Source organism: Pipistrellus kuhlii, unplaced genomic scaffold (genome assembly GCF_014108245.1).
Source record: "Pipistrellus kuhlii isolate mPipKuh1 unplaced genomic scaffold, mPipKuh1.p scaffold_m20_p_3, whole genome shotgun sequence".
In the NCBI taxonomy this organism is placed as follows: domain Eukaryota; kingdom Metazoa; phylum Chordata; class Mammalia; order Chiroptera; family Vespertilionidae; genus Pipistrellus; species Pipistrellus kuhlii.
The window spans coordinates 114,071,700-114,085,455 of record NW_023425529.1 but is presented as its reverse complement, the minus strand read 5'-3'; the positions used below and the strand labels follow the sequence as shown (position 1 = coordinate 114,085,455).

The window sequence follows — 13,756 nt, the reverse complement described above, 5'->3', positions numbered from 1 at the left end:
ATGCTTTTAGTAAACTTAGTACATCTACTTTTAGAAATCCTATAATAACCATACAAGTATTGCAATAACTTTATACTATTACTAGAGGCCTAGTGCATGAAATTGGTGCACAGTGTGATCCCTAGGCCTGGCTGGCAACTGAATCACAAGTGTCTGGCGAGGAAGGGCAGGTTCCAGCTGACCTCTGGGCCCTAGGAAGCTCCTGGGCCCCCAGTCCTCCACACACACCCCTCCACCTGTGTCACGGCACCACGCACCCAAGTCCCCACGTGGAGATGTGGTGAGCCTGGCTGGAAGCTGCAGGGTGGGGCGCAGCATGGGCCACTGGGCTGCCTAGCAGTGCCACACAGAATCCAGGCGGGCAGTGCACTCTCTCCTGGCCAGCCTCACAGACCAGCTCCTTCACAAACCCACGGGAGCCCAACTGGACGCTGTGGTCCCAAAGGCTGCAGCCTGGCTCACCTGGAAGAGACCACGTGAGTGTGGGGTGGGCTCCTCATGGGTGCCCAGCACCTGAGCACAGGGGCTTCTTGGCACGCAAGCCCTGGTGTACCGGGGGAGGGTAGAAGGGGGAGTGAGAGCAAGCTTGGCAGACACCCCGAATTCCCACTGCACCTGTATACCCATCACCCCTGCCTCCAGGTAGCCAGTAAGAGGTCACAGACCCACCCGGGCACTGCGAGAAGTTGGTCGCTGTCACCCACCCCCAGTTCTCCGTCCCAGCCTGGGACCTGGCCCCAATCAGGCAATCAGGGCCTGCTGACCACTGGTCACCATCTGTGGCGCAATCAGTTGGAGCTGGGTCCCCCACCTGGGAGCCAAGCGGTAGTCCCAACTTCCCTCCCCTACTCCCCCACCCCTGCCACTGCTGGTCACTGTCTGCGGGAAGATTAGGCTCCTGCTCACACCTGCCTCGGCGTGGCACCACCCATTCACCTCTCCAACATCCCACTGCAGTCCCACTCTCATCAGGGCCCATTGGAGCTGGCAGTGCCTCCACTGCCGCCCACTCTCAGTGCTGCATTGCTGACACCCTCCATGTTCCACGCTGCCCCCTGGTGGTCAGCGCATGTCATAGCGAGTGGTTAAACTCCAGGTTGAGGGGACAAGTTGCATATTAGGCTTTTATTATATAGGAAGGATATGATTATACATACATACATAAAGTTGCAATAAAAAATGATACTGGGTAAATATTAGCTATGTGCCAAACATGGTTTATACACATCAATTCGCTTCATGCTCATAACAACCTTATAATATTAGGTCTGTTATTATTATCTTCATTTTGTAGATAAGGAAACCAAGGACCAGAGAGGTTAAGGAACTTACTTAAGGTCATAGAGGTGGCACAAGGATTCAGACCTAGGTGTTCTGGCTGCAAAATCTGAGATTTGAACAGCAGCCAAACTAAGATGCTTATTTTAATAGTAAAGGCCTGGTGCACAAAATTTGGGCATTGGAAGGGGTCCCCTCAGTCCAGTCTGCACCCTCTCCAATCCAGGATGCCTCAGGGATATCTGACGGCCGGATGTACCCAGGATCAGGCCTTAACCAGCCGTCAGACATCCCTCTCACAATACGGGACTGCTGGCTCCTAATTTCTCACTTGTGTACCTGATAACCCCTAACTGCGCCCCCTGCCAGCCTGGTTGCCCCCAACTGCCCCCCTCTGCTGGCCTGGTCACCCCACGCAGCTTGCTGTTTTCAGTTGTTACTGTGACAAAGTCCCAGACAATTTGCATATTCCTCTATCCTTAGTATAGACTGTTTACAATAGCAAAATACAGTACTGTTAATAGCCAATTGTACATGATTAGACTGGTATGTGAAAAATAAATGATATATTAAGTACAAACAAACAAGTCACAAAAATGGCTTCACATACTTTCATTTCTATTTTAAAAACAACTTCTGGGTGTGGGTTTGTATATACACATAGTATTCTTTCCTTTAGGCCTTTGTCTAGAAAAAATTAAACATCAAATAGCAAATACTAATATCTTTGAATCAAATTAAGGAATGAGAAGGAAGTAAGACTTGCACTATTTTACATATTTTCATATTAGGTGACTTTGTTTTATAATTGGCATTGTACTATTTATTTAATTTAAAACAAATTTAACAAGTGAATAAACAAGCTAGTAGAAGCACCAGTTAGATAAGATGCTAGTAAGATTGACACTGCTAGATCTACCCCCATGTGAATCAGTTATGTTTACTGTGCCATAGATTAAAGAACTCTAAATCTGTGCCAATTGTTCCAAACATTGTACACTGATTATAATATAATAAGATTGGCATTTATCATTGCAACAGTGTTCAATATTCTTAGTGGGAGTCAAACTGCTGGGGTTCAAATGAAGCTCCACTATGTACTAGCTGTATGGCTTTAAGCAAGACTCTGAACCTCTCTCCATGTCTCATTATAATAAACAGATAATAACATTTGCCGTATATGATTAAAATATTTGTCAAGTCCTTGTAATAATACTTGCACAAAATTAATATATATTCCTTTTGCTAGGTAAAAATAAATAACTTTAGAAATGTACACTCAGATGTTAAGCTAAAAGCACTATCTCCTGATCCAAAGACATTAGTAATCTCTCCAAGATAAACTAAAGTGCACCATACATAATAAGAGGAAATAGTATTTTACAAAACTTTTTTAAGGCTATGTAGCTACATGTATGAATACTGTTCCATAATATAAAATATGTTTCTCATAGTCAAAAGTGTGTCAAAGCTACTGCACTGAAGCACATCAGTGAGTGGCTAAAGCTTTATCATCTGCAACCACATCCCGAGAACAAACCTCACCACATCAAGTCTGGGATCTTTCATCGAAAAGGGCTGCACAGTAAACACTATTTTCAAACCTTAGCATACACAAAAATGTCCTGCTTTAAAGCAAATTCAAAACACTTTCTCTTCCTAAAATATATTTTCTTTTATCTCTATATTAAATCCAGATAACTATTAATGTTTTAAAATATATTTTTATTGATTTCAGAGAGAAAGGGAGAGGGAGAGATAGAAATATCAATGATGAGAGAGAATCATTGATTGGCTGTCTTCTGCATGCCCCCTACTGGGGATTGAGCCCACAACCTGGGCATGTGCCCTTGACCAGAATCGAACCTGGGGCCCTTTCATATGCAGGTCGACGCACTATCCACTGAGTAAAACTGGCTAGGGCAAGTATTAATTTATTTTTAATTGGGACCAATCAATCCTCTCCCTCAAACTTTTTGCTGCCCTACCCTAAACTCATCTTGACTTTAAGGCACCTTAATCCAAATTCTGATCTTTTGTAGGTTTATTTATAATTTTTAGAATTCTGTCATTTCAATACACAATACAATCAATCAGCTAAGAAAGTATAATGTCCTGCCAAAAGTGGGAATTTATTTTATTACCTGTAGTAACTGTACTTCTAGAATAAAAACATGATATATTATAATTGATCTATTAAAGTTAGATACTTGAAATTAGGTTTATTTCAGTATATAAATCAACTTTATTAGGCAGATTTTACACCTACCAGTCCTCAAAATATTTCCCCCAGTACACTGAGTCTCTCTTATACCATTTCTCCCACATCATGGCCATACAACCTGTTTAAATGAAGTAAATTATGAAGTCCCAAGAACCCCTAACCTATCCCCACCCAAAATAGGAAGGCTAGAATTAACTTAGATCCTTTTCTTAATATCTCCTGGTTCCTTCTTACATTCAAGAAACAGTACATTGTACATCTTGTATAAATTCAATAAGAACCAATTTAGAAATTCTTCAGTTTAATCCCTTCACTCAAAAGATTATGAAATCTAGATCTAGAGAACTTCCTCAGAGACACATGCTTTGGATTGAAATGACATATGATTATAGAACTGCTAACATCTTTTCATCAGCTTGAAAAAGTAACCTAGGGTTATAATATTAATTAACCATATACATTAAAATTATGTAACTACAAGCAACTATTACATCATGTACTATTAAATATTTTACACGTTTTGTTAAAATGTCTTCCAGAACTTTTCAAATAATTACTTAAGATATTTAAATCTCATTTTACAAAAAAAAACAAGCTTAACTCCAAAAGTAATACTTCCTTGTTACCATGTCACAGTTAAGGTTAAGATTCTTTAACGAATTAACCAGTACTTAAAATATAAGATCACAATTACTTCCATATTTTTAATATCTAGATTTCTATATTAATAAAGTTTTTCATACTCTCATTTAAAGTAAGTAATTTCTGATACAAATGAAGAAATCACAACAATAAATTTATTAAAATCCAAATTTTTTTCTGGGTCTCATACCTGTTGTTCATCCTCCATGACGTTACTAGCAAACTCAAATACCAGGTCGTTCTGTTGGACAACAGCAGCCATAATAAAGCATTCCCCTTAGATGCACATTAGAAAACTTCCAAACAGGTTCAAGTATCAGGCAGCAAAATCCAGTGACAATTTGGGTAAAAAAAAATACCCCAAAAACAAAAAAACTAAGTCTGTGAAGTTACAGTATACACAGGTTTTCTTTAGGAAAGGAGCTTCAAATTTTCTTGGTTTCTTTAGGAAAAGTGTTTCAAATTTTCTGATATGCTATTCAAACTGAGGCAATTTTTCTGAAATTTTTCTTCTCCAGAACTTCTTGGCCTGAAAAACAAAAGTTTAAGTTAGTAACAAAATCATACCCACTTAGAATATAACAAATGATACCAAAGGCAGTGTCTCCAAAGTATTTTTGTTAATATTTTTAAACAAAAACAACATGACTAATGAGCACACTTTTTTTTTAAGTTAGGTAAATAATTTCTTTGACGATTCCATTCTTGCTAAGATAAAATCACCTCATTACTGAAAATTAAGCCTTTCTCTCTAACCTCCAGTTAAATTACTGTTAAAGTTATATATATATATATATATATATATATATATATATATATATATATAATCTCCACCTAGCAACAGCTAGGTTTATAATTACAATAAAGGGCATATAAACAATTTTCTTCTTTTCACTAACTCAGCAAACCACATACACTGGAAATGCTACTCCATGAGTAATTTTATAATGTATTATTTTTGCCTTAATAGAAACATTCAGACGTATCTCTATTATATCTAATATATAAGGTTTTAAAAATCTGTCTAATACCTTTAAAGTTTAGTAAGTACTATTTTAAGAGCTTTTAAAAAAATAAGAAGAAATTAAATCCCACTGTCTGTTCTTTAAAAAAGTTTCTGATAAGTAGAATGCTTTACCATGCTTAAGCCTGTCTTCAGTGGCTTCTTTTTTAATGCACTGAAATGTATCCTTATCTCTAGCACAGGCTTGCAAGCAACAGGAAGGAAACAGCACTTGACCACGTCATGGCAAATTAGAACATGCAAAGAACTGCACTTTACAATAGTAGAAAAACAGAAGCACAACTTAAGAGTGAAAACAATTTCACAGTGGAGGGAGAAATGCTTAAAAAATACTATCCAAAGATGTTTGCCTGTTTTTAAAAAAATTATCACTACTAACAAAAGTAAAAGGAAAATTTTAATTTAAAAAGTTTAATTTAAAAGTTTAATTTAAAAGTTTATTTTAATTTTATTAAATATTGTATCACATGCTTATAGCCATAAACGAAAATGAAAAGACAAAGATATAAAAATATATCACATTAAATAGCATCTAATTCTTTGAAACAGCATTTATTTACAATTTAATTTTAAAGAGACAAGTTCAAGAATGAAACTGAGTTGCTGAATGTGTTTCCCTGAAAATTTAAATCCAGCTAGAATGTGCTAGCCAAATCATACATTCAGTTTCCTTATTCAGGAAAGCCAATTCCCCATATATTCTGGACTCTAAAGATCATCATAGATTACTGTGTAGTCCCTAACGAGTTATTAAAATAAAATAAGGGTTAATAATTCAATTTAGGTGCTATTTCTACGGACTTAAACTGAATTTTAACCCAGCAGTTTCCCACATTCACTCAATCCACACCTTTTAATAATGAATTAACTCCAACATTAGGTATTCTTAGCACATTCAGGTAGTTTTTTAACAATGCACTATATCTAAAAGAGAGAGAGAGAAAAAAAAAAAAGCGCTTTGACCTAAATTGATCATAGACAGACATACCCACATATGATCTTAGACAAACATTACTTATAATCTTTTCCTTTAAATTACCACCCGACCCAATTCCTCTATCCTAGGCTTGCCCCTCCAAATGGTCCTCCACAGAAACTACTGTATTTCTTGCCTCCCTTCTCAACTTCTGATATTCCCATTCCAGGAACACCTATCCCATTTCTCAGCACCCATTCAAACCTTTTCCATTCTTCTAAACTGAAATACCATTTCTTTCACAAAGCTTCCTAACCTCTGTGTCTTGACTGATATAGACCTTTAAATACAGCACTTACTGACTATGCCACAAAGTTAACATTAATTATACATTGTTTTACATTTGAAAATTATGTCCCCCTAACTAAACTGAATAAATGTTCCAGTGCCTACTATTTGCAAAACAATGTGCCAGGAACCAAAAAAATTAAAGAAAAACTTCTCTTGATTCTTTGGGTAAGCATTGTCTAAAATTTTTTCTGTACCTACCAAATTGTGTGCCCATAGTAATAGCAGAATTATATTAATGACAGATACTGTTTTATAAGTCAATCATTAGATATTTAAACTATTTCTATATATTTTCATTATAAACAATGACTGCAATACTTTTAATAATAAAGAAACCAGTATCCTAATAAAAATGTTTCTCTATAGAAAGTTAAATTCCAAAATGCATTTGTTCATAAATACAAAGTGACACTGTACCAATGACCAATATGAACACACCTATGTAAAGTTAAGTTTCACTTTCTTTTCTACTGCAATACATACTTTTTCTTACTAGCTCTTCCATACTGCTACTATGCTTTAATGTTTTTAAAAATCTCTAAAATAAAGATAAGCACTCAACATACACCTTATAGTACACAATAACAATGGACAGAAATAAACTAAAATTGAAATGAACTGCCCATTTTCATTAAACCATGTTAGGATAGAGACACTTTTACTCTGGTCAGTAGCTTTTGTTCATCTATAATAATAAAAGTGTAAAAGGCTAACTGAACAGCCAAACAATCTTCCAGATGTCATTCTGGCCATCCTTCCAGAAGGAGGCAGAGGCAGAGGCAGTTAGGGGCTATCAGGTAGGCAGCCAGCAGTCCCGGATTGCGAGAGGGATGTCCCGTCACTGCCGGTTTAGGCCATATCCCGTAAGGATCCCTGTGAGATCTGGCCTAGCCCAGCAGTCAGACATCTTCTGAGGGGTCCAGGATTGCGAGAGAGTGCAGGCCAGGCTGAGGGACACTCCTCCGCCCATGCACAAATTTCATGCACCAGGCCTCTAGTTTAAATACGAAAGTTCATAAACAGAAAATGTGTCAGTAAAGTTCTTCAACTATTTTATTGGATTAGGTCTTTGATTCCATTTTTTCACTCCCCTTTTTGCTCTTCCTCTTCTCTGAATAATTATTTAACCTACACCAAAGGTATCACCAGAGGTATCATTTATACATATTACAGGTACTTAAATAACAAAGCTCTTAAATAACAAAGGCCCCGTGGATTAAAATGTTTTTGGTAATAGATAAGAGTGAAAATCTAGATCAATAATTCAAGTTTTCATAAGTAAACTGAGTCTCTGTGCTCAAAATCCCAGTTTGAAAGCACAATAGAACTACAACTAGAACCCTCATCCCCTAAATCAGGGCTCTGTCCATAACTACATTATAAAGCCTTGCCTCTAAATCTACCCAAATATGTTATGCTTAGTAGTTTAGAACACAGATTTCTAAGTAAAAACAGATATAAAATGGAGAAAATACAAAATTCCATCTCAAGTTCAGCTCCTGATCTCAAAATCCACTCACTGAGTGGTATATTAGATAAATTCACCTCAGTGTTCCTTCAGAGTAATGTGTCTAAAACATGTCCAAACTGAACTTATCATTTCATTCCTTAAAACTGCTCTTGTATGAATATGCATAGATATTCAAAAGGTGGAGAAATAAAGGCCACTGCTTTACTCTACAGATTATAAGGTCTTCAGTACACTTAAAATTTGTTTTAATTTACTAACCACTAGCTATATGCAGTATATCTGTGAACACTCTGCTGTGTTAATATTTTTCAAACACATTTCATTTTCAAAGGGTCACTTAGTCTTCAAAAAGTAAGAGAAAAAAATAAGTGAAAACTGTTCATTCAACACAGAGACATAAAGAGTTAACTTATTTTCACAGTTTTGTGAGGTCATCTAGTTGGGCACTGCCAAGTAATAAAAACTTCCCTATCTGTCTCTTTGACTTTTAACTAGGTCAGGACCATATTCTTATTCTTCAAAGAGATATGCCAGAGGAATGTCTCAGAAATAAGGTTCCTAACTTCTTATCTCCAAAAAAAGCTTAAGATTTAAGGTAAAATAGTACAGCAAGCAAATCAAGAGCATAAGCTCTAGACTAGAGTCAGACAACTTGGGTTTGAAACTTCTGCACTGTGACCTTAAACAAGTAAGTCAATGTCCATCTCTTTTGCAAAATAGACATGAGCCATAGTTGCCTCATTTTGTAAAATGGGTATAATAGATAACACCAAAATCTAGAATTGAAAAGATAAGATGTGCAGAATGCCTGGCATATAAAGTTCACTCAATAGACATTAGCTTCATTATAGTCTAAGTATATTGCAAGAGATGTAACAGGTGCCTTCCAGGTAACTACAATAATTATTCCTTAAGTTTCATTTCCACACTTCCTAGGAGTCTTGTTTACCACAGCCATTTGCCAGACTCCAACAAAGAACACCAGAGCCCATTACCAACAAAAGTATAATTCCATTCCAGTGCCTAAAAAATTTGACAACTATCTGATAAACCCAGATGCTTTAGGGCTAGGACCTCACCCTGTCTGGCAAGCTTCTCTTAACACAAGAGTTCCATTATGCCTGTTCCAAACAAAATGAATTTACTGGATTGTAAACATAAAACCTTGAGCCACATTAGCTACTATAACCAATCAAGTACTTAATTTGTATTTAATGTGTTATAAAAGATTTCAGGCATTATAAAAATATATGATCGGCCCTAGTTGGTTTGGCTCAGTTGATAGAGCCTCGGCCTGTGGACTGAAAGGTGTCAGGTTCAATTCCAGTCGCGAGCACATGCCCAGGTTGCAGACTCAATTCCCAGTAGAGCACGTGCAGGAGGCAGACAATTACCATATTTTTCGGACCATAAGACGCACTTTTTTCCCCCCAGAAGTGGGGGGGAAAAGTCCCTGCGTCCTATGGTCCAAATATAGCCTACACATATACTTTTAAAAAAAAAGTTTTTTTACTTGCCCGGCTCTGTGTGGTCTCTGTGTGCTTGCCCGGCTCTAAAATGGTTCTAAATGCTGCTGTTTACTTTACAGGGTTGATTACATGTGTTTATGACTGTGATGTTGGGTTTTAATGCACATAAAATATTTTAGGACACTATTTGTTTCAGAATCTTTTTTCTTCATTTCCCTTCTCTAAAAACTGGTGCGTCTTATGGTCCGGTGCGTCTTATGGTCCGAAAAATACGGTAATGATTCCCTCTCATCATTAATGTTTCTCTCTCTCTCTCCCTCTCCCTACCTCTCTGAATTCAATTAAAAATAAATTAAAAAATATATATGATTGTCAAAGTCAGTTTTAAATACTTCAAACACTTTTCTTAATCCCTGACTAAATGCAAATTTAGGTTTTCTGCAAAACGGTTTTAAACACAGGCCAAGGTCTAAAAACCCGTTAATTAATAACTATATTAAAAATCACTGTTACTCTTTGAAAGCAACTAGGCCACCAACTCATTATACTCCATATAAAAATTGATAAATAAAAAGAACCAAACAAACAAAAAAGCAAAAAGGGTTTTATCTAAGACAATTATGGTCCAAAGAAGGTAAAATTCATCAATTTAGAGCAAAGAAATTACTACTTTTAATTTGAATGATTTCTTCTCATAAAACATTCAGATAGTGTTTGTGTTTAGGAGTGTGTGTGTATGTGTGTGTGTGTGTGCACCGCGCTTGTGTATTTATAGGGTTGGAAGTATCTAGAAAACTGGAATTCCGTAAAAAGCCTAGATGCTAAATATCTGAACAGAAAGTATTTTTACATTGTGGTAATCTAATAACCCGTATCACCCTATAGATATACCTATTATAGGTAGGTGTATTTGGGAAAAAAACATTACATTGAAAGAAATGCAACAGAAATTAAAGAAAAGTAGAATAAGAAAAGTGAGACCATAGTTAGTCTTTTTTTATTTTCTATAATAGTATGGTAGAATGCTTTATGAAAATAATAAATGAGTGATATCAAAATAAATTCTGTACAGCCTTCCAAGGGGCTGCCTATTATAAAAGAATAGAATTACACAATTTTAGAGCTGAAAAAAATCTAAGAATTACTTAGGACAATGCATTCGTTGAACAGCTAATTAATTTGGATTAGAGCACTCTGATTTGCCCAAAGTCAAACAGACAATTAATGGCAACAAAAGTAATAGAGGCTTTAATTCCTAGTCATGCCCCTTTGTCTACATTAATAGAATTTCATTAGTATTTTTCTTTTGTAGAATATCTGGAAAAATAAGGATTCCCTTACACAAATATATATAGCAACGGTCTCTACAATATTTCATGCAACTTCTTGATTTCTGTTATATAATTTTCAATATTTTTACCTGAAAAAAATAAAGGAGTTTGCAGATTTTTCTCATATTGCTTTAAAGTTTAACGTTTTACTATTGTACTTTCCCAAGTACTATCATATCAAACCATCTTGCTTTACATTGACTCAGCTTAAAAAAATGAAAAGGAAACATTACTAAGCCTTTTTATAAAGCTACCACAACTTAGTAACTCTTTTAAATACTTTAAATTTCCAGTGACATTTTTATTGCTAGTTCTTTAACATTATTGTCACTTACATTTAAAAATTTGTGGATCTAGAAAAAAGACAGCCATACCAAAATGTGGTTAGTTGTGAAATCAGATTTGAACTTCCCCAAAAAGGATAGTCTCTCAGTTCCTACTAAGGAAACAAACAAAAAAAGAAGCCAGTTGTAAAATAAATCTCACTATATAGCCCGCTCTAAATCAGGTGCTCTATAAACAAAATAGAAGGGGGAAATACAAGTTAATGTCACTAGAGAAACGAATTGCAACTTAATTAAAAAAGAAAATGTTTCTATACACTAACCTTTAAATTACAATTATTTTAAATATTCAGGAATTTAAGAAAAAAAATAACGTTTTAAAATATGTTCTTAGAATCCATACAACTACTACCCTGTTTCCCCAAAAATAACACAGTGTTTTATATTAATTTTTTCTCCCAAAGTTGCGCTAGGTCTTATTTTCAGGGGATGTCTTATCTTTCCATGCACTAGGTCTTATTTTCGGAGGATGTCTTATTTTCGGGGAAACATGGTATATATTACCACCAATATCTTTTAAGTAACTATCCTGCTTTAGGTATCTTTCATTGCAAGTGTGGGGGGCAGGTAAGGGGAAGTAAAAGTATCTGGAACTTTTTCAAAGACAAATTTATTTTTGTGTGAATGAAACACAAATTTATGTTTTTAAATAGGAAGTCTCAGTTAAGCTTCTGGTGACATATGCAAAACTGAATCAGGTCTTGGAAACCTGAATAAATTCACCTTATTTCAATAATGTTAGAATTTAAAAACAACAACAGCAACAACAAAAACCCACAAAGTCAATATGATCAAGCCAAACAGGCTGACTTTTCTATGCTTTCACCTTTATGCTGACTCCCAAATAAACAGTTCCAGGACTCTGAGGGCAGACCTGAAATTCCAGTTCTTTCACATTGTTCTCCACTTTCCGTCATTGGCCACTTGGGCTTACCTGGTGTCAGATTACACTCTGGTAGCATTTATAGCACTTGCAGAACAGCCAAACAGATCACATACCTACACCTGTCCATACCTGTGGTCTCAATATTAACCCTTCTTTTGAGCATGTTCTGAAAACAAAAGAATTTAAAATCAAAGAGAAATACTGAATGGTAAGCAGATACTGCTTTAATTTTGGCCATGAAAAAAAGTTTAACTTCTTTCTGAAAAGGTTGAAAATGATAATTTTCACAATGTTATTAATTGGTGCCTTTTATTTTGCAAAAAGAAACTTTCTTCTCTCTAGCACCCTAAATCAAAAACACACCTATCAAGAAAATACATGCTAAAATATGCTTTATCACAATAACCTATCTGGGTATTTAAAAAGTTTCTCTCTATAACATACAAGAATCAACCTAGAAGGAAATTGTTTCATTTCTATGGTTATTTCCCTTTTGAATATTTTCATTTTCTTAGAAGATAAGCTCTAGTGCAGTGGTTTTCAACTGGTGCGCCATAAGAATTTTTAAACTATGCAATACCTAACTATTTAGTCAGAGGCACTGACCTCTTTTCTCTCAGACTGTCAAATAAAAAATAAAAAAAATGACAACAGCCAACACAACAACAGCCATTTGTTGTGAATGAATCAAAATTATGGTTTTCTTGTCAGATTGGTAAAAATATTGGTAACAAGATTTTAATAATTATGTGTGCTATGAGATGAAAAAGATTGAAAATTGCTGCTCTAGTGCAATGATTCCCCCATCTGAGAACAGCAGATTCTCATTAGTAATAGTGTTTCACTCTGGCCCCAATTGAAGGGGAAAAGCTAGAGATATGTTGTTCAAAATCCCCTACGAGATTTGGCTACCTAACATAACTCTCCCAACTCCCATATTACACAATACTCTTCTAGAAGAAACTCTATTAAATCATCAGTACCACTCTTACAAAGAAATACATCATAAGCTGAAAGCAAAATATAAAAGTCATATAAATAGCTTAATGGACATGAATTCACATTAAGTAATAGTTGCTGTTCATCGTATTCAATTGATGGGTTCTTACTACTTTTACTCTCGCTCCGCTCCAGTGGCTTTTCGCCCTATAGGAAGAGTGATTTACCAAAAAGGAAAATACAATAAACTCACTCCTGTACTTAAAGCTAATCAGTGACTTCCACTACCTATAGGAAAAAACTTTATTTTTATTTATTTATTTATTTATTTATTTATTTAAAATATATTTTATTGATTTTGTACAGAGAGGAAGGGAGAGAGATAGTTAGAAACATCGATGAGAGAGAGTCATCGATCAGCTGCCTCTTGCACACCCCCTACTGGGGATATGCCCGCAACCAAGGTACATGCCCTTGACCGGAATCGAATCCGGGACCCTTCAGTCCCCAAGCCGACGCTCTATCCATTGAGCCAAACCGGTCTCAGCTAGGAAAAAACTTTAAATCCATTAACAGGGCTTAAGTGGCTCTTCATGATGTTGCAAAAGGTTTGAGAAAAACATGTCCAGCCAGATTTGTAAACAGGATATCTGAACATCTAGGCTGTAAAAGTAGACAGGAATCTTCTTTAGAACAAGCTTAAAAATGTCACAATTTTAATACTCTTAACTTCCATCTCAAAATCAGGTATTACAGCATTTCTGTATTTTATAGTCTCTCGTGGCCCCCTACCCCAGTATTAAAGAAGCCAAAGCCAGCCTTGCCCCAGTTCCCCCTAAAACCCTGTACTGTAGTGCCCCCTTCCCAGGTTTCTGTCTGTG

The 13,756-nt window shown here is 35.9% G+C and overlaps 1 protein-coding gene across 7 annotated transcripts in view; it reads right to left on the bottom strand.

Annotated features, from left to right (window-relative positions):
* ELF1 (E74 like ETS transcription factor 1) overlaps window positions 1-13,756 on the bottom strand; it is a 93,507-nt gene that overhangs the window by 35,507 nt on the left and 44,244 nt on the right. For 5 of the 7 annotated variants that reach the window (XM_036459044.2, XM_036459040.2, XM_036459046.2 and 2 more), the window contains exon 2: window positions 4,335-4,673. In XM_036459044.2, coding sequence (XP_036314937.1) covers window positions 4,335-4,406 — 72 coding nt within the window. In that variant the 5' untranslated portion in view covers window positions 4,407-4,673. Of the gene's footprint in view, window positions 1-4,334; window positions 4,674-5,282; window positions 5,432-10,795; window positions 10,914-13,756 lie in introns of those variants that run through there. The other 2 variants (XM_036459041.2, XM_036459043.2) reach the window with 2 other exon arrangements.